At 35.1% G+C, this 22055-nt stretch overlaps 1 protein-coding gene across 2 annotated transcripts in view; it reads left to right on the plus strand.

Annotated features, from left to right (window-relative positions):
• Positions 1–22055, plus strand: part of LOC124360371 (RNA polymerase-associated protein CTR9 homolog) — a 61288-nt gene that overhangs the window by 16024 nt on the left and 23209 nt on the right. Inside the window, exons 6-15 of one of the 2 annotated variants that reach the window (XM_046813940.1) lie at positions 2772–2783; positions 2902–2997; positions 7553–7672; positions 11778–11909; positions 12612–12790; positions 13492–13700; positions 16305–16486; positions 18384–18564; positions 19501–19649; positions 21478–21594. In XM_046813940.1, the coding sequence (XP_046669896.1) occupies positions 2772–2783; positions 2902–2997; positions 7553–7672; positions 11778–11909; positions 12612–12790; positions 13492–13700; positions 16305–16486; positions 18384–18564; positions 19501–19649; positions 21478–21594 (1377 nt within the window). Of the gene's footprint in view, positions 1–2771; positions 2880–2901; positions 2998–7552; positions 7673–11777; positions 11910–12611; positions 12791–13491; positions 13701–16304; positions 16487–18383; positions 18565–19500; positions 19650–21477; positions 21595–22055 lie in introns of both variants that reach the window. The other variant, XM_046813941.1, reaches the window with a different exon arrangement.

Below are 22055 nucleotides of genomic sequence, written 5' to 3' on the forward strand. Positions count from 1 at the left end.
AAGTACCGAGCCCTGTGGGACCCCTGTATTGATCGATAGTGGAGTAGATGAGACCTTGTAGATTGTATTGTTTCTTGTGTATGAGATTTCTACTATTTGTGAACGCTCCTTCAGGTAGCTGGTCATCCATTTCATAGTTTTCCCTGTCACACCCATTTTCTCCATTTTCTGTAGAAGAAGTGCGTGGTCCAAGCAATCAAAAGCTTTGCTGAAGTCCAAGAAGAAGGCACTGGTGGAATTCCCTTCTTCCAGTAGCTCCAGTATATTCTCAGTGAAGCTTATGAGAGCTGAGGCTGTTGATTTGCCCCTTAGGAAACCATGTTGCTGGGTTGTAAGGAGGTTATGAGTTGTAAGGTGGTTCATGAGACGGGAAAGTACAATTTTCTCAATTACTTTTGAGATGGTAGAGATAAGGGATATTGGTCTGTAGTTATCTATTAAAGTGGACGGGTTCTTTTTTAGTTTTGGATAAACTTTTGCCAGTTTTAGCGCTTTTGGAAAACAGCCTTGCAGAAATGATTGATTTATAACAGAAACAAGGGGAGGTGCTAGTTCTTCCTTGCAGTGTTTGAGAAGAATTGAAGAGATTTCATCTACTCCTGATGATGGTTTTGATTGTATGGAAGAAATGATGTTTGTGACTTCCAATGTTGTTGTTGGGAGGAGGATGAGATCAGGTACACCATTATGGGTTACAGGTTCTGCGTTATTCAGTTTTGTAGATTGTCCTGCCTCTTTGAGTGTTTTTTCAGCGATTGAGACAAAATATTCGTTAATATACTGTGCTACGAGGAAGGGATCTTGTATTACTTATTGTATTTAGACCTGTGTGTGCAGATGCTGTGCAACACAATCAAACTTTTGAAAAATATTCCTCTCTAATGGTGTCAAGAAATTGAAAAATTATGAAAATAATAGATTATACCTAATTATTAAGAACATATAAACAAGCCAACATATTGGCTCTACAATCAAAATCACCAGTGGCACTAAATCTGATGCATAGTTAATTAACAATTTCACTTTCTTTTATTAACTTTTTTTGTGTTTAGGAAAAGTTACATGGTTTATTTACTTTTTTGGGTACTATATGCAATGTTGTGTGTATGTATTTATAACCAATTCTTCTTTTGTTTTTATGTTTATTATACATGCTTTTAATATGTCTCTGAAAATTTACGAAATATTAAGCTTTGAAGTTGAAGAAACATGTTTTGTTTTTTTTTTTTACCTACATGTAAAAGAGAGAGTGAGTGAATGATTGAGTGAGTGAGAGACAGACAGTAAGTGAGTGAGAGTGAGAGGCATCTCTTTGATCCTCAACTGAACTGAGTCCAGTTCCAATAAACATGTTTTTCATAAGAAGGTTATACACTGGCCTTTCAGACCTGTATCTTCTTCAGCTGAAAGAACAGAAAGTGAAAGTTCCTTTAATTGGCAGTATAACATAAAATAGGGATGTTGAACATTTAGTTTTGTCTCTGATTTATGCTAGTTGTTTTGTTCTGATAAGCTCACTCTAACTGGATTAAATCCAGTTTTAAGTTGACCAGAATTACCTGTTAAATCGGAAGGTTCGCTGCAAAGCAAAGAGGCTAACTGGATATTAGAATGGAGGTTTGGCTCAGCTTTGACCATTGTTTACCACTATTGGTGTTTACGAAGGGGTCTAGATCATCACTACCAAAAGGGTAGAATTTGGAAGTTTTTGAGAGTGTAGTAGAGGTTGAGGAGGTTTATATCCAGAAACCAAAGTGCACTCAAAAGAGTAGAATTCAGGGTTGATTTTGTCAACAAAAGTGTAATTGTGATCTTCAAAGGGTGTTTGATTTCTTTTTTTTGAGGCCTACTCGTTTCCTGAGCAGCTGCATCTAAATCAATTTCATAATCAGTTCCATGACCTACCTTGTCATCACCGCTAAGGGTACGCCTAGATCAGGTGGAGGAAGCAAATTGGTCTCTTCATCACTGGATGTTGAATCGTCATCTAGTATATCACTAATGTCATTAATTTTTAATCGACTTGTCCTTGCAGCCATTACAAAAATAAATAGTGCCAAACGAATAATTCACGCATTGTTTCAACACAATAACTTATTAATTCAATCCAAAATAATAAGAGATACGTATTTTTACGTGAGAATTGTATCTAAAACTGATTACATTATTTAATTGCACTTTAGCCACATATTTACAATAGATTAAAAACTTAAACAAATTTGTATTGTGACAAAAACATAAAAAAAAAATAAAAAGAAACCAATTCACAGTGGCTTGACTAGTTTGTTCACTTAGCTGGAAGTTTTGTTGCTCGTCAATAAATCGATAAATTTACTGTGAAAAAAACTACTGCAATATTGTTTCAAATGGTTAAAACTATTCCCAAGAGGTAGCAGCACAATGCAGAGCCAGTAGAACCCGCCGAACTAATCCCATACGCCAGCGAAATATGACGTAGTACACCAGCTGTACTGTGCCTATGATTCGTCTGCTAACAGAACTACAGTACATAGAGCAGTGCCCCTGTTTTGTCCGGAAAGGGTTAATAACTACTACTAGTTTTAAACTGTGCAATTGCTCCAAGAGTCTTTATTATTAGTGTAAGTTTTTCTAAAAATATGAGTGATTATACAATTTTATATTTTTGGATAAGACACACACAAAAAAAAGTTGTTTGTTTTATTTTCCTTGGTTATCTTGTTTGGATACTAATGCTACGTTTACTTAAACATATATGTAAGTCATGAAGCTTATTTTATTATTTTTTTCAGGATTACCACAAGGTACAACATTTAGCGTTACATGCTTTCCACAATACAGAGAATGAAGCTATGAGAGCTGAAAGTTGTTACCAGTTAGCTCGAGCTTTCCATGTACAGGTAAGACACAGTATTTCACAAGGTACAACATTTAGCGTTACATGCTTTCCACAATACAGAGAATGAAGCTATGAGAGCTGAAAGTTGTTACCAGTTAGCTCGAGCTTTCCATGTACAGGTAAGACACAGTATTTCACAAGGTACAACATTTAGCGTTACATGCTTTCCACAATACAGTTATTCAAAATGGAAAGGTGGGCTTAGTCTTGTAAGTGAAGAATTGGTGGTGACTTAGTTAGAACAAATTTTGTGCCAGGTGGGTTCCCAAAAGCCTAACGGAAGACCACATAAAACAGAAACTTGCTTCAGCACTGATATTTTTACAAGACAAAAGTGGAAACAAAGTCATTGATCCTATCGTAACCAGCGAAGAGACGATGGGTAAAGCACATTAACTATAAATTAAAACACGCATTTGGCCAAGAAACCAAGGAAGTGTTTGCAAACGTTATCAGCAAGAAAAATCATGGCTACTGTGTTGTGAGTTGCCTAGGGAGTGATTCTTGTTGATTTTCTTGAATGTGGCCAACTCAGAGATATATTACCGAACACTCAGAAACTTAAGATGCGCGATACAAAATAAGTGTCAGGGAAAACTTGGCAAGAAAGTTTTGTTCCTCCACGACAACACTCGTCTACAAGTCTTGAGCCCAGGTACGGACTATCATATTTCAGGACATGTTTTGTGTTTTACGCATCACAAATCTGTCGATAAATATCAATTGGTGTGTGATTTTTCACCAACAAAAACCTTGCCACAGATTGTACTGGTGGGATTTTCAATTGCAGCACTCATTTCAACGCTCTACTGTATACAAAGTATGATAGGTACAATGCACAATCAGCAGGTTACATACTGAGTGTAGGAACACTGACACCAAGATGGCAGCACTAGTCCTCCCCATGCCATGCCATGTTAAACGTCTGTTTCTGGACAACCCTTGTATACTGCAGAATAGATTGGCAGCTTCTGAAACTGTTTTGTCATAGCTTGGATGTCAAGCTAATCAAGAGGCTTCTGAATGGTACAGGGTGCGGCAGCATAACTTCCTTTTTTAAAATACGTGCCATTCAGTTAGTTGATGTCATAGCGGAGCGCTAGTGGTCTCATTCAAGAGGGGGTACTGTAAAGTTTTGTCCCGACACGGTTCAGTCGCCATCATGCTTTGGAATAGTGAGGAGCGTGCCTTTGCCGTTGAGGCCTACTGTTCAAGCGGATGTTCGGTTATTGCAACACAGCGTGCATTTCGGAATCGCTTTAATTTAGCCCCGTTGGCTCCCGTCCCAGACCGCGAATCAATTATTACATGGGTCACTACATTCAGACAAACTGCAAGTGCGACAAAACGAAGAACTGGAGTCCCTCGGCCCGTTAGATCACCTGAGAACATTGAAGCAGTGAGAGCGTCAATGTTGCGATCACCACGGCGTTCTGCGCTCAAACACGCATCTGCCCTTGGACTATCCGATCGTTCTGTGAGAAGAATTCTTCGTGATGATCTTCATTTTCATCTCTATAAGATGGCGATAGTGCAGGAACTTTTAGAACGTGACTTCAATTCTCGGATGAACGTGTGTGAGCTTCTTCTTGATGTCGTTCCCGAGGGTGCTATTGTTTTTGTTAGCGATGAAGCCCATTTTCGTTTGTGTGGGTCGGTAAACAAACAAAACATGCGCTACTGGGCTGACACCAACCCTCGAGAATTGCATCAAAGGCCTTTGCATTTACCGAAAGTCACAGTTTGGTGTGCAATTTCCTCAGCTGGAATTATTGGTCCCTGGTTTTTTGAGGAAAATGAGGTTACAGTGACAGTGACTTCGGACCGGTATATAACATGCTACAGAATTTTTTTTTTCCACGGCTAGAAGATTTGGGGGACACTTGGTTCCAACAAGACGGTGCAACAGCACACACTTCGAGAGCATCGATGGCTGTTTTGAGGGAAAACTTTCCAGAGCGCCTTATCTCAATTAGAGGCGATTTGGAATGGCCGGCATGCTCTCCCGATCTGTCACCTTGTGATTTTTTTCTATGGGGTTTTTTGAAATCCCGTGTTTATGTGAACTGTCCAAGAACCCTACAAGATTTGAAGACCAACATCCGAGAAGAAATTGCCAACATAACATCTGCTACGCTAACAACAGTCATGACAAACGCCAGAAATCGGCTTACGCAATGTATGGAGAATGGGGGACGTCACCTAACAGTTTGATCTTCAAAACAATGTAAATAAAAACTTTAGACATGTACCTACATTATAAAAAATAAATAAATATTTTCTGATGCATACAATAGTTTTTATTGAGTTTTGAAAAAAGGAAGTTATGCTGCCGCACCCTGTATAAACCAAATAATAAAAAAATAATTCCAAGCTGAACTAAATACATATTTATATTCAAGGTATTTTATTTTGTTGGTGTTATACAGAGAATTTGTTGGGATCATTTTTTATTTTTTGTCAAATCAGGATCTGACGGCAAGGCATAAGTACGCTACTGGGATGGGTGTAAAAAACGTGTTTCTGTGAAGGGTAGGTTAATTTATGTATTACTGAATCTGATGCTTTTTATAGATTAAAATACTTGTCAACAGCAATAAAGAAAGGTATTATATATTATTAAAAGAAATTATTTTAATATTTGCAGCTATTCCAGGTATCTACAACTGTTATTTAATATACATCTTTATCAATTAAAAGCTCTTAAATTGTAGATTTCATGGATTTAATTTATATCTAATTCCTCAAGGGCTTCCAAAGTTCCAAAATTAATTGTATGAGAGTATTTTTCTTTAATTGGCTATTCCCCATTACTAAAAAATACAGATGTTGCTCAGGCATTCTTGATCCACTAATCACTTAATATCAGCTGATTGGTTGTATCCTTTATATAACTATAATCATTACAATCATAATGTATTGCACTCCATTTGATTACATCATTATTACTGATTATCATCATGTGATGATCAGTAATAGTCAGTATTTATATACTTGGATGATTTTATAATAATTGTGCAAACATTTACATGAGTTTGATCATTCATAAGTAAATATCGCAAGATATTTGGTAGAACTCATTGATTGTTAATTGTTCGGCCATGAACACCTGCAGTCTCACAGTGTCTTCTCTGTTGTCAATAGATCAGTAATCCAGATGGATTTTGGCAGTTCTCTCATTATTACATAGATTTGTTTATTCCTGTCATACAGGGTGCGGCAGCATAACTTCCTTTTTTGAAATGCTCGCCATTCAGTTAGTTGATGTCATAGCGCAGCGCTAGTGGTCTCATTCAAGAGGGGGTACTCTAAAGTTTTGTCCCGACACGGTTCAGTCACCATCATGCGTTGGAATAGTGAGGAGCGTGCCTTTGCCGTTGAGGCCTACTTTTCAAGCGGATGTTCGGTTATTGCAACACAGCGTGCATTTCGGAATCGCTTTAATTTAGCCCCGTTGGCCCCCGTCCCAGACCGCAATCAATTGTTACATGGGTCACTACATTCAACAAGACGGTGCAACAGCACACACTGCGAGAGCATCGATGGCTGTTTTGAGGGAAAACTTTCTAGAGCGCCTTATCTCAATTAGAGGCGATTTGGAATGGCCACGTTCTCCCGATCTGTCACCTTGTGATTTTTTTCTATGGGGTTTTGGAAATATACGCAACAACACCACCCACAGGGGTGTTGGAACCAAGTGTCCCCCAAATCCCAATCTTCTAGCCGTGGGAAAAAAATTCTGTAGCATGTTTACATACCGGTCAGAAGTCACTGTCACTGTAACCTCATTTTCCTCAAAAAACCAGGGACCAATAATTCCAGCTGAGGAAATAGCACACCACACTGTGACTTCCGGTGAATGCAAAGGCCTTTGATGCAATTCTCGAGGGTTGGTGTCAGCCCAGTAGCGCATGTTTTGTTTGTTAACCGACCCACTCAAATAAAAATGGGCTTCTTCCCTAAAAAAAACAATAGCACCCTCGGGAACGACAACAAGAAGAAGCTCACACGCGTTCATCCGAGAATTGAAGTCACGTTCTGAAATTTTCTGCACTATCGCCATCTTATATGGATGAAAATGAAGATCATCACGAAGAATTCTTCTCACAGAACGATCGGATAGTCCAAGGGCAGATGCGTGTTTGAGCGCAGAACGCCGTGGTGATCGCAACATTGACGCTCTCACTGCTTCAATGTTCTCAGGTGATCTAACGGGCCGAGGGACTCCAGTGCTTCGTTTTGTCGCACTTGCAGTTTGTCTGAATGTAGTGACCCATGTAACAATTGATTTGCGGTCTGGGACCGGAGCCAACGGGGCTAAATTAAAGCGATTCCGAAATACACGCTGTGTTGCAATAACCGAACATCCGCTTGAAAAGTTGGCCTCAACGGAAAAGGCACGCTCCTCACTATTCCAACGCATGATGGTGACTGAACCGTGTCGGGACAAAACTTTAGAGTACCCCCTCTTGAATGAGACCACTAGAGCTCCGCTATGACATCAACTAACTGAATGGCGCGCATTAAAAAAAAGGAAGTTATGCTGCCGCACCCTGTAGTTCCTTTAGTTCTTTTTAAATTTACAATTCTACTCCTCGTTAGTTGAACCTAATTATTCAGAATGTATCTATCATTAATTGCTTTGTTACATGTTTAATTTATTTTATTTTTCAGGCAGACTATGATCAAGCTTTTCAGTACTACTACCAAGCAACTCAATTTGCACCACCTGCATTTGTCCTGCCAAATTTTGGATTGGGACAAATGTACATTTACAGAGGAGACACAGAAAATGTAAGCAGACCTTTACTTACTCAACCTCATTATATTTTATGTAATGTGTACTTATACTAGTCTTAGAAAGTATTTATTGCTGTAATTAGAAAATGTTTCAAGTTTATGGTCATTTACATTTAGTGATTTAACTGAAATATTCAATTAGCATTACTTGATATTTAATATATTTTAGGTTGAAATAGTTTTTCTTTAAAATTTCATTTTTGATCCCCAATCTAATAAGTTATATTCAGATTTCATAAGTATTTATGAAAGTTCTTTTAAAATTCAAAGCAGTTCACTAATATTGTTTAAGTCTTTTAAGAATCAAACGAAAAATGTTAAAGTAGTTTCTAACAAGAATTATTTTAGTTCCGAATAGTTGTAGCATTCAAGTATAGTTTTAGTGTTATAAGTATATGTAAAAGTGAAATTAACTTTTTGTATTTAAATTAAACTGTTCTTAATTTCTCCAAATGTTAAAAAAATTGATTTAAATCTTTAATTAAATTGGACATAGTTTAAACTTTTTTCAGGAATAGGTCAAAGACATAGACTTCCTCTTAAAGCTCTGCTTCTGTATACCCCTCAAATCTCAGGTTTCTGCAAAAACCAATAATATTTGTGGGTTCTTGTTCTGTGATTTTCTTTGGGCTTGGGAAACAAGTCCGTAGGAATATTTTTTGTTGTTGCACAAATAGCAGGACATTCCATCATGTGTATTGTGCTGATTCTTTTGCTTCTTCACATAGTCTGTTCATCTTCACCAGTTGTTTCTGAAGAGAGCTGTGACAAATTAGAATTCAAAATACCAGTTGCATTTCCTCCTTTCCTAGGTCTAGGAGTCTAGTCCAGCCTTTAGGAAAAGGACAGATAAACATTTTTTATTTCCAAACGACCTGAGGTATTTCTCTAGTTTAGAATCTAACTCTTCCCAGTCATATACTAGATTAGAATGATTTATTAGAGCTCAACTGATACGACTCCAGCTTGGTTTTGGCCTTACCAGCTATCAGAGCCTTTCTCAGCTAGGGCATCTGCCATTTTATCTCCAAGAATGCCTTCATGAACTGGCACCTAATCAAGGACCAACATTGTTCCTCTCCACTAGTTAAATTAAAGCATCTCTGCATTCCTTTTCCTAAAGCACTACCAGTCTTGTTCATGATTCAAAAAACTTTAAAACCGACCTTGAGCCCAGGTACGGACTATCAAACTTCAGGACATATTTTGTGTAGGCTATTTACACATATTTTGTGTAGGCTATTTACATATAATTTTGGTAGTATACTGTGTGGTATATCAACTGAGTATTCCTTTACAATGTTTTTAGACACAATTTCATTTGTGATTCAAGAAATTCCTTTGTTATTGCCATATATTCTGCTGAGGGAATAGGCTTTATCATCTTTCTCATAAAGCCTTATTGCACTTATCTGTTCTCTTCACCTCCTGCTTCAGAGGACAGCTCTCAGTGCCACAGTGAGAAAACTCTGTGTTTCAGTGATGAACAGTCCAGCCTCTGAAGTGTCTGAAGCGTCTTTGCTGTTGTGCTTTATTCTGCTTCCTGCCACCACACAATACTGTAGCTGTATTTATAGCCATTGGTTTTATTATGACTTCTTAGTTTCAGTATATCATCTTGGGATTTAATCCCACTATTTATAACTAAAGATCATTTTACAAGAGCTTTTGTTGTTTGGAAATAGTATTATCTAAACTCGCCTTCGGCTCGCTGGGGGCTACGCCCCCAGGCCCCCAAAGTAAACGCTTGCAAATTCGGGGATAAGCGGAATTCGGTGACTGGTTAAGTCCGGACATTAAGTAAATGACAAGGGATTTAAAAATTGACCTTTTTCATAGATTTTTTTCCGGATTCGTAAAAACTTTTGACTTTGAGGGCATTTTGCGGTTAAACCGTTAGAGATACGACAAAAAGTGACTGGACCTTTCTTGTTGGAAATTTAATTTTGTCTTTCGATTGTGCCCTCAGATCTGATCTACGACCTATGGTTTAGCCAGAAATGAGCTCGGGAGAAAAGTCTGCACGGGTCAGCTATCTTGAATTGTTTAGTATAAACATAATAAAAACCAACCTCAAGGCAGTATTTTAAGTCGAACAGGAGGTTTAATATCACCAGGAGACTATCTAGTCAAGGCGAGAAATTCCCTGGGTGGGTGATTAATGTTAAGGAGGTTAAGACAAGAGGGGGTTTAATTTCGTCAGGATATTGTCTGGTCATATGAACAAATTCCCAGGGGGGGTTAACGTTACCGGGGGATAAGTCTCCAGGGGGTTATCTGGTCATACCAGGATCTTCCCAGGGGGGGGGGTTAAGAGATTTGGTGACTGGTAAAATTCAGACATGAGGTCATGGCAGGAAATTCCCTGGGGGGGTTTAATGTTACCAGGGGGGTTAACACATCAGGGGGTTGAATGTACAGGAGGTTATCAGGTCATACCAGGAAATCCCCGGGGGGGGGTTAATATTACCCGGGGGTTAATGACACACTTGGGCCTTTTTTAGAGGGTATTGTGTCTGTGAACATAATAAATATATTCCTCTGTCCCTATCTACTATTGACGCTTAGCTAACGCTCAGCCAACTCCCGAAGTCACTGAACCTTTTCTGTAGATCACGTGATTTCCTAAATCCCGTTTAAAATTTGTTTTGAGTTACGACCAACCGTTTAGCCGCTATCAAGCCCGGAATGTAAATTTTTAGGCGAAAATGTCCAATATTTTCACTTAATCGCGTTTTGCGGTCAAACTAAGGGAAATATAGTAAAAAGTCACTGGACCTTTTTTGTAGGTCATCTTATTTCCTAAATAAAACGTTAGTCTTATTTTGACCTCCGACCAATGGTTTCGCCGCTATCGACCCCAAAAACAAAAGTTTCGCGTAAAAGTTACAACAAAATTGTACATAATCACGTTTTTCGGCCAAACCAATCGAGATAGGGCAAAAGATTACTGGACCTTTTCTGTAGATCGCATAATTTGCTAATTTGATGGGTCAATCAGATTTGAGCTACGACCAACGGTTCGGCCGCTATCGGGCTTGAAACATTATTTTTATCGAAAAAATCTCTGGAATTTCAAATGTTCGAGCGTTTTGTCGCTTAACCATGGAAGATAGAGCAAAAAGTCATTAGACCTTTTTTGTAGTTCACTTCATTCCTGACCATGAATTTTCCGTCAGATCCGAGCTAGCTCCAACGGTTCGCCCGCTATCGGGCTTACAAAAAATGCCTGCAGGGGTGAAGAATGCGCGATTTTTTGGGAATTTTTTTGAGGGGTTGAAAATGAAAAATTCTCACTTTTCGGGATTTTCCTGGTGGTTACACGTGGAAAGCTATCTGTGTACCAAATTTCAAGTCTCTAACTCATCTGGAAGTAGGTTAGAATTAGTATACGTGAGTGAGTCAGTCAGTTACACATGCGGCTGTATATATATAGGATGAGGATTGTTGCATATTTTCTGGAAAGAAGAGGTTTCTCATTTCATTTTTCAGTTTTTCATAGTTCTTCAAACCACCACAGCAGAACTTTTTTAGTCTATTGTTTCTATTAAAGGAATTTTGTTTAAAAGCCTTTACTATAGTATTTTCTATAATTTGACTTTTCTAGTTCATGTACATTTTTATCTTAGAGATTCAACTAAGCACTCTCTATATCTCCTTTCATTAATAGATCTGGGAACCTTATAGGTTGCCCTCTTAACAGTGGCCTCCAGGTCCAACCTCAAAAATATATGATCCGAAAGGGAAACTCCTGAGAGATGTCTCTCCCAGCTAATTTTATGTCATGGAGATCTTCGACTTGTGTAATATCCAAAAACTGTTGTCTAGTCTTTGTGTAAAAAAGTAGACTCAACTGCTGTTTTGGCTAATTCTAGATTAAATCTAAGCATAAGAAACTCCTCACCTCTATTGTTTATTTTGGAGTTACACCTGAAAACATATAGGGAATGTTATAGAGAATTTACGGTGCTATAGTTGAATTGCCTTATTGCTCAGATCAAGAAAATATTTGTGTATATATACATACATTTAGGACTTAGAAACGAACTTCAAAATACAATGTATGTACCTTTTAAAATCTTTTGTTGTTATCTTTCAGGCTGCACAATGTTTTGAGAAGGTGCTGAAAGCGCAACCTGGAAATTATGAAACTATGAAAATATTGGGATCACTATATGCAAGTTCATCAAGCCAGTCTAAAAGAGATATTGCCAAAAATCATCTTAGAAAGGTAAGACCACTTAAACAATAACATTTTGTGGTAGTTTTTGTCTCAATCCACATTATGGTATTTAATAAGAGAATTTAACTTACATTTATTTGTTTTTTTATGATATAATATTCTAACTGTTAATATTTCAGTAGTCCTAATCTATACAACTTACTGTCTATAATTTGTCTAAAAATATCTGGCAGTTAAATAAATAAAGCAGAAGTTTCTATAGATGATTTACATAGTTCAAATATAATACACTTAAATCACTCTTATTGTACACTTAAAAGGCACCAGGACTATCATTTTCATATTTTCTGTCCTCATTTTTTCCTCTTCAACTTCTTATTATTTTCTTTACATTTTTCTTGAGTCTCTTTGTTAACTTTTATAATGTGTTGGGCATCAACTATTTGAAGACTTTAAATAGTAAACTTTACTGGTTTAATTATGAGCTGCTGAACAATATTGGCTCTTCCAATAGCACTCTCACTAAAACACATGACTGCATCAGCTTCGCCAAATTTTGTAGTCAGAAGGCCTACATTTGGTAAGTGATGATGTGTAGAAACTCATGTAGAATTAATAGCTCTTCATTGGTGAGATGTTTCTTTGAGGAAGGTTTGTATGATTTAACAAAATGGTACTTTCTGAGCACATCTCATACTATACTATTGTTCGAACCGGACTGTATCATATCATAATTATTTATGCCATTAGGTAACGGAGCAGTTTCCAGACGATGTAGAAGCTTGGATAGAACTAGCACAAATCCTAGAGCAGTCGGATTTAAATGCAGCACTAGCAGCATATGGAACTGCTACAAAAATTTTGAGGGATAAAGTACAGGCCGACATTCCTCCAGAAATTTTAAACAACGTAGGAGCTCTACATTACAGGTAATAAAGCTGCTGAGTATGTTGTCAACTAGTTCATTGCTCCAAACTGGCATCAGATTGAATTATACTCTTTTGAATATCTACTGTAAGTAGGAATATTCCTGAATATGGAAATTAAGTCCATAGTTTTAAAAGACTATGTTGAAAAATAACTATGCTATTTAATTTAGTACTGAATTCCTCTACTACTTAAAATATATATATATATATATATATATATATATATATATATATATATATATATATGTATATATATATGTAACCACAATCATATTCTTATTCATAATGATTTAAATACAGCAATATCTTTTTACAATAAATATGTTGGAGATATTTTTGGTGATTTGGAGACATGGTAAATATAGGTATAGCAGTTAGTATTATTGTTGCATATTTAAATATAGTTAACTTTTTCAAAATCCAGTTTATTATAATTAAAAATTAAATTATGAAATCATCTAACTTTCATTGCGCTGTAAACAATTAACTGTTTTACTAAATATAGTAACCTTTTGTTAATATTGCTCAATGATTGTGTGTGTGTGTGTATATATATATATATATATATATATATATATATATATATATATATATATATATATTATGTGTACATGTATATGGTCAAACATTTTAAAAATAATTCGTATTTAAGAACATAGTGAGCAAGATGTTTCAATTAAATTTGTATCTTTTCTCTGTAGGCTAAATAATTATGAGGAATCTCGTAGAAGCTTGGAGGACTCACTTGCTCGAGCTAGGATAGAAGCTGAACATGATCCACAGTATTACAATTCTATTGCTGTGACGACAACATACAACCTCGCTCGGCTGAATGAAGCACTATGTCAGTTTGATAGAGCTGAAAAATTGTACAAGGATATTCTGAAAGAACATCCAAATTATGTGGATTGTAAGTATATGTAAATATGTCTAATATAACTAGTTGTTGTCAGTAATATCATCACATTTCCAATATTTTTTTTATTTTTTGATAAGGCCTGAAACAGAAGGTTTTGTGAGAGTGACTACATTTAAATGATGATGAAATCTTTGTTTCAAAACACCTCATGCAAAAAAATACAAATTGCATTCCAAAAGCGTTGTTATTAATGCTACTACTAGTTTTAAATTATCTCCAATGCTTCAAAAATCTTCAACTAATATGAGGCATGTTTTTAAAGTAAGTACCGTTTTTAAATTACCCCACCGCAGCGCTTCAGTTGTCGTTTAACGCATGCGCGTAGTGTAGCTACATGTTGGGAAGCCACAGATGCCATTACGATGCCGTTTGATCGAGTCTTCATTTGTTTACGTGATTTTAAAATGCTGCCGACTATCGAGAATCCTGCCGACTGTGAAGTGCGTGCTGTGATTCGTTTTCTCTGTGCTAAAGGCTTAAAAGCAATTGACATTCATCGTCAAATCAGTGAAGTTTATGGTGAAAACGTTATGAGTGAAGGAATGGTGCAGAAATGGGTTAGGGCCTTCAAAGATGGCCGCACAAACGTTCATGATGAGGAACGAAGTGGCCGACCTTCAGTCATTACTGATGATCTCATTCAAAAAGTGGACTGTAAAGTGAAAGAGAACAGACAGTTCACAATCTCGTCCTTAGCTGAAAAATGTCCTGCTGTATCAAGAAGTGTTCTCTACGAAATTGTGTCCGAACGTTTAAATTATCGGAAACTGTGTTCATTGTGAGTACCGAAAATGTTGAATGATGAGCACAAATCAAACGATTGGGCAGTGCATTGAGCTTTCTCGAGCGTTACAGTAACGAGGGCGATGATCTTTTTAAGCCATATCGTTACAGGCGATAAAACGTGGGTAGCCTACGTTACACCAGAATCAAAACAACAGTCAATGGAATGACGACATTTGACATCCCCTAGGAAAGTCAAATTCAAGCAAACAATTTCTGCCCAGAAAATCATGTGCACTGTCTTTTAGGACAGACAGGGTGTGTTGTTGGTCAGTTTTCTGCCTTGCGGTGAAATGATTAATGCAGCCGCGTACTGTGAAACTTTAAAAAGTCGTTTTGCTCCACGATCATGCTCGTCCACATTCAGCAAATCGAACGCAAGAGCTTATCACTTTATTTGGCTGGGAACAATTGGACCATCCTGCATAGAGTCCCGATCTAGCGCCTAGAGACTACCATTTGTTTCTGCACTTGAAGACGCATTTGGCGGGGAAGCGTCATTCCAATGACGAAGAAGTAAAAACGTCTGTGCAATAGTGGTTGTCCAGTCTGGCGGCAAGCTTCTTTGACGACGGCATACAAAAGCTGGTCCCAAGATACGACAAGTGCCTTAATAATAATGGAAATTATGTAGAGAAGTAGAGGAAATATTGCTCTTTCAGGTAAATAAAGTTTTGTTTGAAAAATTTACTTGTTGATGTTTGTATATAAAAACGGTACTTACTTTAAAAACATGTATTTGAGGTAAAATGTCCAATTTATTCATTATTCTTTTTAGTATTAACAAAATGATTCATCAGATTTATGTATAACAAAGGTCAAGTTTTAAATAGCTGATGGAACACATTACTTTTGTAAAAGATTATTTTAGCAATGAACATGTGACCAAATTTAAATTAAGTGAAACTATAATGTTCTTAATCAAATTATTCATATTACTGAATTATAATGTCAATTTAATCATGCTTTTAATAACACAATAAACCTAAATCATTTGAACCTCAAACGACCAATAGAGAATTCTAATTTCAACAAATATTTAAATTACACAAGTATATTAAAAATAGGGAGATCAAATATATTAGGTTTGTAGTTTTTATAATCACTAGGGGTGGTTAGATAGTTTTTAACATAAGTGTGTTTACTAAGCAATACAAATTTATGCCTATAATTATTTCAGATCAAAATCATATATTATGGAAACCTATATTGTAATCTATTGTATTAGTCTATTATAATCTATCAAAATTAAATTAGGAAGTAAGGGATTTGGCTTTGTTCATAGAATATAGCTATTTCTCTGAACCTCTGCAAATCCTCATACAAGATTGGTATTCCCTTTCAAGAGTGGGAGAGACTTCTTGAATTACTTTTTATATTAAAATATAGTCTCTAAAGGTTGCTGAAGTAGAATTTTCAGAGTACTGTATGTATTTTTCAATTTTAGTAATAAAAAAGGATGACAAAAATGTTTTTAACTAACTAATTTAACTACAATTTTAACATATAAAGGTTAGTTTTTTTTATAACTAGACACTTATTCAAGCCTCAAATGCTACAAGTAGAATGCAAGCTGTAGTTTAAAACAATATATTTTGTCTCCTTTTCATGTTTTATGTTATGTTTGCCTTAATCTGTTTATTATACAGTGTTGACAAGTAGACTAAGGTAGTAGTGGTGAATGAGATATCTTTTTTTGTTGGTATCTGATGCTGGAGTTACAGCACTAGGGACTGGGCTGAACTGGATCTCACTAATTGTAACTGACCAGGTTCATAATCCTGAATATTGTACCAAGTTATACTATTTCAGGTTACTTGAGGTTAGGTTGTATGGCAAGAGATAAAAGTCAGATTTATGAAGCATCTGATTGGTTCAAGGAAGCACTAAGAATAGATAATGAACATCCAGATGCATGGTCTCTTTTGGGTAATTTGCATCTTGCTAAAATGGAAGGAGGACCTGGCCAAAAGAAATTTGAACGTATTTTAAAGGTAAGTCTTATTTTAAAATAAGTTACACTTCCTAAAACAGAATTTGCAGTCTGTAAGATGTGTTAGTCCGTAGACTCGTGTAACAAAAAATAAGATCTAAGACTCAAATATTATTTTACTAAAGGGTTAGAGAAATTTCAGGTCACTTAGTTAAAAAGAATTCGTAGTCTCTCGAAATTTTAATGCACATTTTGTATGGTAATGTGTTTCTTTCACAATTATAAGAAAAGATATCTAGAATGAGTTAAGATGCTTATATTTTCTTCTGCTACCTACGTTTTGTTGGTAAATGACGGTCGTTCATGTACTTTATTTTCAAATAAAAATGTGTAAATAATAATATTAAGAATGATGATAGAAATAATATTAAGTAATAGTGTTAATTTGTTTTACAAGGATAATCCATAACCGTGCAATGGGTTAAACTCTAGTAGCATATAAATAATATTAACCTGTAACAGCTTCGTGGTGCTATGTGGACTCAATATGTACCCTCTAGTATTGTACTCTCATTTCATTACTTGGTCTGGTATGGGTTAAACTAGCTACAGAAAACGCTACTAGAAAGGAGTTCATTGAAGCAGGAGCCAGTGGGCTACGTGTTCTTCCACCAGCCAATTAGCATATTGCAGTATTGCCAAGTTGTTTCCTAGATTTGAAACATAATAGTCAATACCAACCAGAATATGAGGCCAGAGTGAGTGGCTAAACAACATTCTTATATTTATCATGATGAAGACGTATACTCTGTAACTATTATGAAGATTCAATACATAGAGAGTGTCCTGGATAATTACTAAGTATTTCTTTATTTACTATATATCAAATCATGTTATAAACTCCTTTTTAAGAATAGTCCTAATGATTAATAAGGATCATAGTTTGTCAAAAATTATAATAAAAATAGTTATTTGGGTGTGTTTATTTTAAACAAAGTAGAAAGCTCAATAACTCTTTAGATTTTAATCTGATAAATTGCTAAATGGGCCAAAATCTGTTATAAGCAGAAATTATTAAACTTTTTCAATGCAGCTATTTAATGCTACAACAATTTCATACATTACTTAGTAGTTTTAAAGAAATAGTGTAATTTTGTGATACGATATAAAAGGTTAATAACAATGAACTGTAAATAAGGAAATTGTCAATCAACCTTCACTAAACTTTAGTGTGGCATCCATGATCTCAGACTTACATGACCGTTGTCATAACTACCATGTAGTTTTTCCAGTTCACACCACATGGAAAGATAGCCAACACAATTCAAACATATCAAGATTTGAATTGAGGTAGTAATGCTTTAATGCTGTGTAAATAGGAAAACTTAGATGGTAGTCGTAAACGTAACTGTCGTAAGTCGTAAATGATTCTTGAATTTATAGTTATCTGGTTCATTATTAACGAGTGAGATTAAAATATAATAGTTGAAACACACTGTTCTCATTGTGCATTCACAACACCACTTGAGCTTAGCTGAGTTGAACACTAAGGCCTTAAATTCTGATAGTTATTGTGTCCAAATAGTGTTTTTAACATCTTTTGACATTAGTCACTAGCTGCTTGATGTGGCAGCCATGTACTACTCTAAAATTGGTTATACTCAAAGAAGTTTTTGGTGGCACTTGATATAGTTTATCAATTGTTTAATCTATAACAGTCTATTGTACCATGCAGACTCGATGTACAGTATTTACACCCTAGTGTGGTACTATCACTTCATTATCTGGGCTGATAAAGCGTAAGTTGTGTAACAAATTGAAGATTAGTTGTCTGTGATGGTTGATCTGTCTGTGAAAACAGTTTAAATTCATATGAAATCAACTAGTCATGTAGTGGATCAACAACCCCCATCAATTACGTTGTATTGTTATGAGTTAGCTGTATTTTAATTTTTCAGAATCCAGCAACATCAACCGATGCGTACTCTCAGATAGCTCTGGGGAATGTGTGGTTACAAACATTACACCAACCTTGTAAAGATAAGGCTCGTGAAAAGGTTTGTCAAGACAGAGCTTTGGCTATGTACAACAAAGTTTTACGTAGCGATCCTCGTAACATCTGGGCAACTAATGGCATTGGTAATATTTATTATGCAGCATGTTGCATTAAGTAAAATATAAATATGTATAAGTAATAGTACATATCAAGCCACAGATTCCCAAAGTTTTGTATTGGAGGAGATTTGGATGGATTCAAATTTCTTTAGTTTTTTTATTCTATGTTTTTTATTTTACCTTATGAGTTATCAAAAGAGTCACTCCAAATTTTTAATACGGTTTAAATTTAAATTCCTAGTATGTTGTGACTTTATATCCTACTCTTAAACAACAGTTTGTATTACTATTTGAAATTCTTATTCATTGATTGTTGATATGAAACAATCAATATCATTTTAGTCTTGGGTTGTGCTTAAAACAAACTACAAAAGTAAACAAAATATATGTTGTAAGTGAAATTTCTAAAAAAGTGTGTAGAGGGGGATTTTAGTTGTAAGATTTAATATTTTGTAAATCTCATTTGAAAAATAAAATTATTATAATTTTATTTTATTTTTTAATGCAATTTCACTTTTTTAGTTCAATTTAGTAAACCCAAGTACAAATTGATGTAATATCCAGAACTCAACAGTTTGTATGATCAACAAAGCTAAATAAAACTATCAAGACTATCTAATTATAATTTTCCGTACTATCTTTTTCTTAAGATATGTATTATAATGTCCAGCTTGATATGTACTTATATTAAAGAAGAGATGTAAGAGAGAATACTTAGATTTCACTAAAGAGATGTAACATTCACCGTTGTTATGAAAATTAGTCTTCAATGTATTGTGGTGGTCTTTATAGATTTAATCTTTTATTTAAAGTCTAAATAACTATTTAAACACGTTCTTACTGAGGTTAGAAGCAAATAAAATTTTTAAAGACATGAAATATTATGATTACTTATAGTAGTGGAATGGAATATTCTTAAAGTAAATAGTGTTTGTAATTAATTTTATCTTCCTAATGCAGGAGCAGTACTAGCACATAAAGGGTGTGTCAATGAAGCCCGTGACATATTTGCTCAGGTCCGAGAAGCAACAGCTGACTTCTGTGATGTTTGGCTAAATATTGCACACATCTATGTTGAACAAAAACAGCATGTCAGTGCCATTCAAATGGTGGGTACATCACTACCACTTCTAATTCTATTTTAGTACTTATAGGTTTAATGTATGCAGTGTTTGCTTAGAAGAATCAATCCTTACTTGATTATGAAGAATAAAAAATATTGAATTATTTCTATTGTTTTACATTTGTTAGATGTTACTGCTACTTCAGAAGACACATACACAGTAGAACATGTACTTGATTTTTTTAAGGAAATGTTGATCCCCTTTTAAGCTTTACTCTATCCGTCTTCATGGGCCTCTGGCCTTTGCGAGGATCTTATCAAACAGAATAAACAGGAGAGTCAATAAAGTACAAGGTCAATTGTACTAATAAAATGTGCTGTAGTCACAAATTGGATTTTAAACAGCACCATCTCTAACGCAGATCCAAAGTCCGACGTCTGAGATCACATGGTCATCAGCTCTCCAATGGAATTGTTTTAAATTTGTTTTTATGAAGTGATCCTATTATGCCTCTCAATCTTAGGAATCCTTTATAGCTATGTGCCAATAATACCAGCTCCTGCCATCGAGAATCTCCATAAAATTCTGCTAGTAATTGACTTAAATTGCATTGTTCGGGGCAAAAGTACTATATTTGTTTTAGCTATATATGGATTTCCATACATTTTGATTTGTTTATTTCATTTATTCGAATCAGTGTATAAAGTTTTAAGATCGATTACATACAGTACAACCTCTTTTATCCAGATTTCATTTGTCCGATCCAGATTAGTTTTTATGAAGTGAATAAAGTCAAATTTTAATAAGAATAAATAAATTTTGTTGAATTTCCGGCGTAATTTGATTTTCCGTTTATACATGTTCAGTGTTTATGATAATGCTTACAGTACTAACAAATCGTTGTAATAGGACTACGAAAGATTGGTACTTGTAAATTTGGAAGACGTAAATAATTAGCTTCAGACCTACAATAACATTGCATCATTGTGATGACCGCAATGCATAAATTGCATCAAAGCTTGTTCTTTAATGGCAACAGAGATGTTTGAAAATATTCTGATAATGAAGATCCGGAAAGTGGAAGTGATAGTATTGAAACATATGCATGATCGAGTATCCCTGTGGAAGTATTTCGAAAGCATTATGTCAAAGTTTTGTAATCATAGAGACTGACCAAGTTTTTTTTATGAAAGAGAAAATTTTTTTTTATTTGTTACGTTTTCTCTATCTCAATACGGAATGAAACAACAGACATGTCGAAAAAGTTAAACCTTGTTATATCAGCAATTCTTATAGTTCATTTGTACCCAGTGATAACTTGAATGTTGGTCCAGATTTTTAACAGCAGAGTATTTAGTCGGGTTTACACAGTTTGTGTTGAATGTTACTTAGCATTATTTTTACACTGAGCTATAAGGTTAGTTAATTAGAGCCAATACTTGTTTACAAGTTATGTTAACATAAAATTGAATGCTAATGCAATAAAGATAGTGGGATTTGAGACTCAAACATGTTGAATGATGTTGGTTGTAGATTTTTGAAAAATTAAAGTGTGAGAAATAAAGTGCCAACCATAATTTTGTTGTGTTTTGTAATATAATTGTGAATATTAAAAGGATTTTATAGCTTTTTAAAAGGTTATCTTAGTGAAACATTACACAAATATAACTTACCTAAATACTTTTAAACTAAACTTAATTTATTTGCCATCATGATTTATGGATTTAGCTATAACTTATACAGAGTATCTCAAAACTTGAAAAATGATAGTTGGCACTATTTTCCATAGACCCGTAGAATGAATAAACATTACTTAATTATAATTAAATATTAATATATTATTGTTTAAACTTGAAATATTAAAACTTTTCAGTATGAAAATTGTCTACGGAAATTCTACAAATATCATCACGTTGAAGTACTGCAATATTTAGCCCGTGCTTATTTCAAAGCTGGAAAACTCAAAGAAGCAAAAATCACTCTGTTGAAGGTAAGTCATCTTTAAGTTTTCTATTTTATACAACTATTAGTGTTAAAAGAACCAAAATCTCTCATAAATTTATTCAGTTTGCTGAATAATTTTTTTATTTCATTTTCATATTTCACCACGTGCCTATACACTAACACTGAGTGCTCCTGTCCACAGGAGTAGTATCAACTACACTGCTTGCCTATACACTGACACTGAGTGCTCCTTTCCATATGACTAGTATCAACTACACGACGTGCCTATACACTGACACTGAGTGCTCCTTTCCATATGACTAATATCAACTACACGACGTGCCTACACACTGACACTGAGTGCTCCTGTCCACAGGAGTAGTATCAACTACACTGCGTGCCTATACACTGACACTGAGTGCTCCTTTCCATATTATCAGGTCACTTCCTTGTAATAAATTTAGTTGTACTATTGCTAAGTGGCTTAAGAAGAAAGCATTTTATACT

Source organism: Homalodisca vitripennis, chromosome 4, assembly GCF_021130785.1.
Source record: "Homalodisca vitripennis isolate AUS2020 chromosome 4, UT_GWSS_2.1, whole genome shotgun sequence".
Lineage (NCBI taxonomy): Eukaryota > Metazoa > Arthropoda > Insecta > Hemiptera > Cicadellidae > Homalodisca > Homalodisca vitripennis.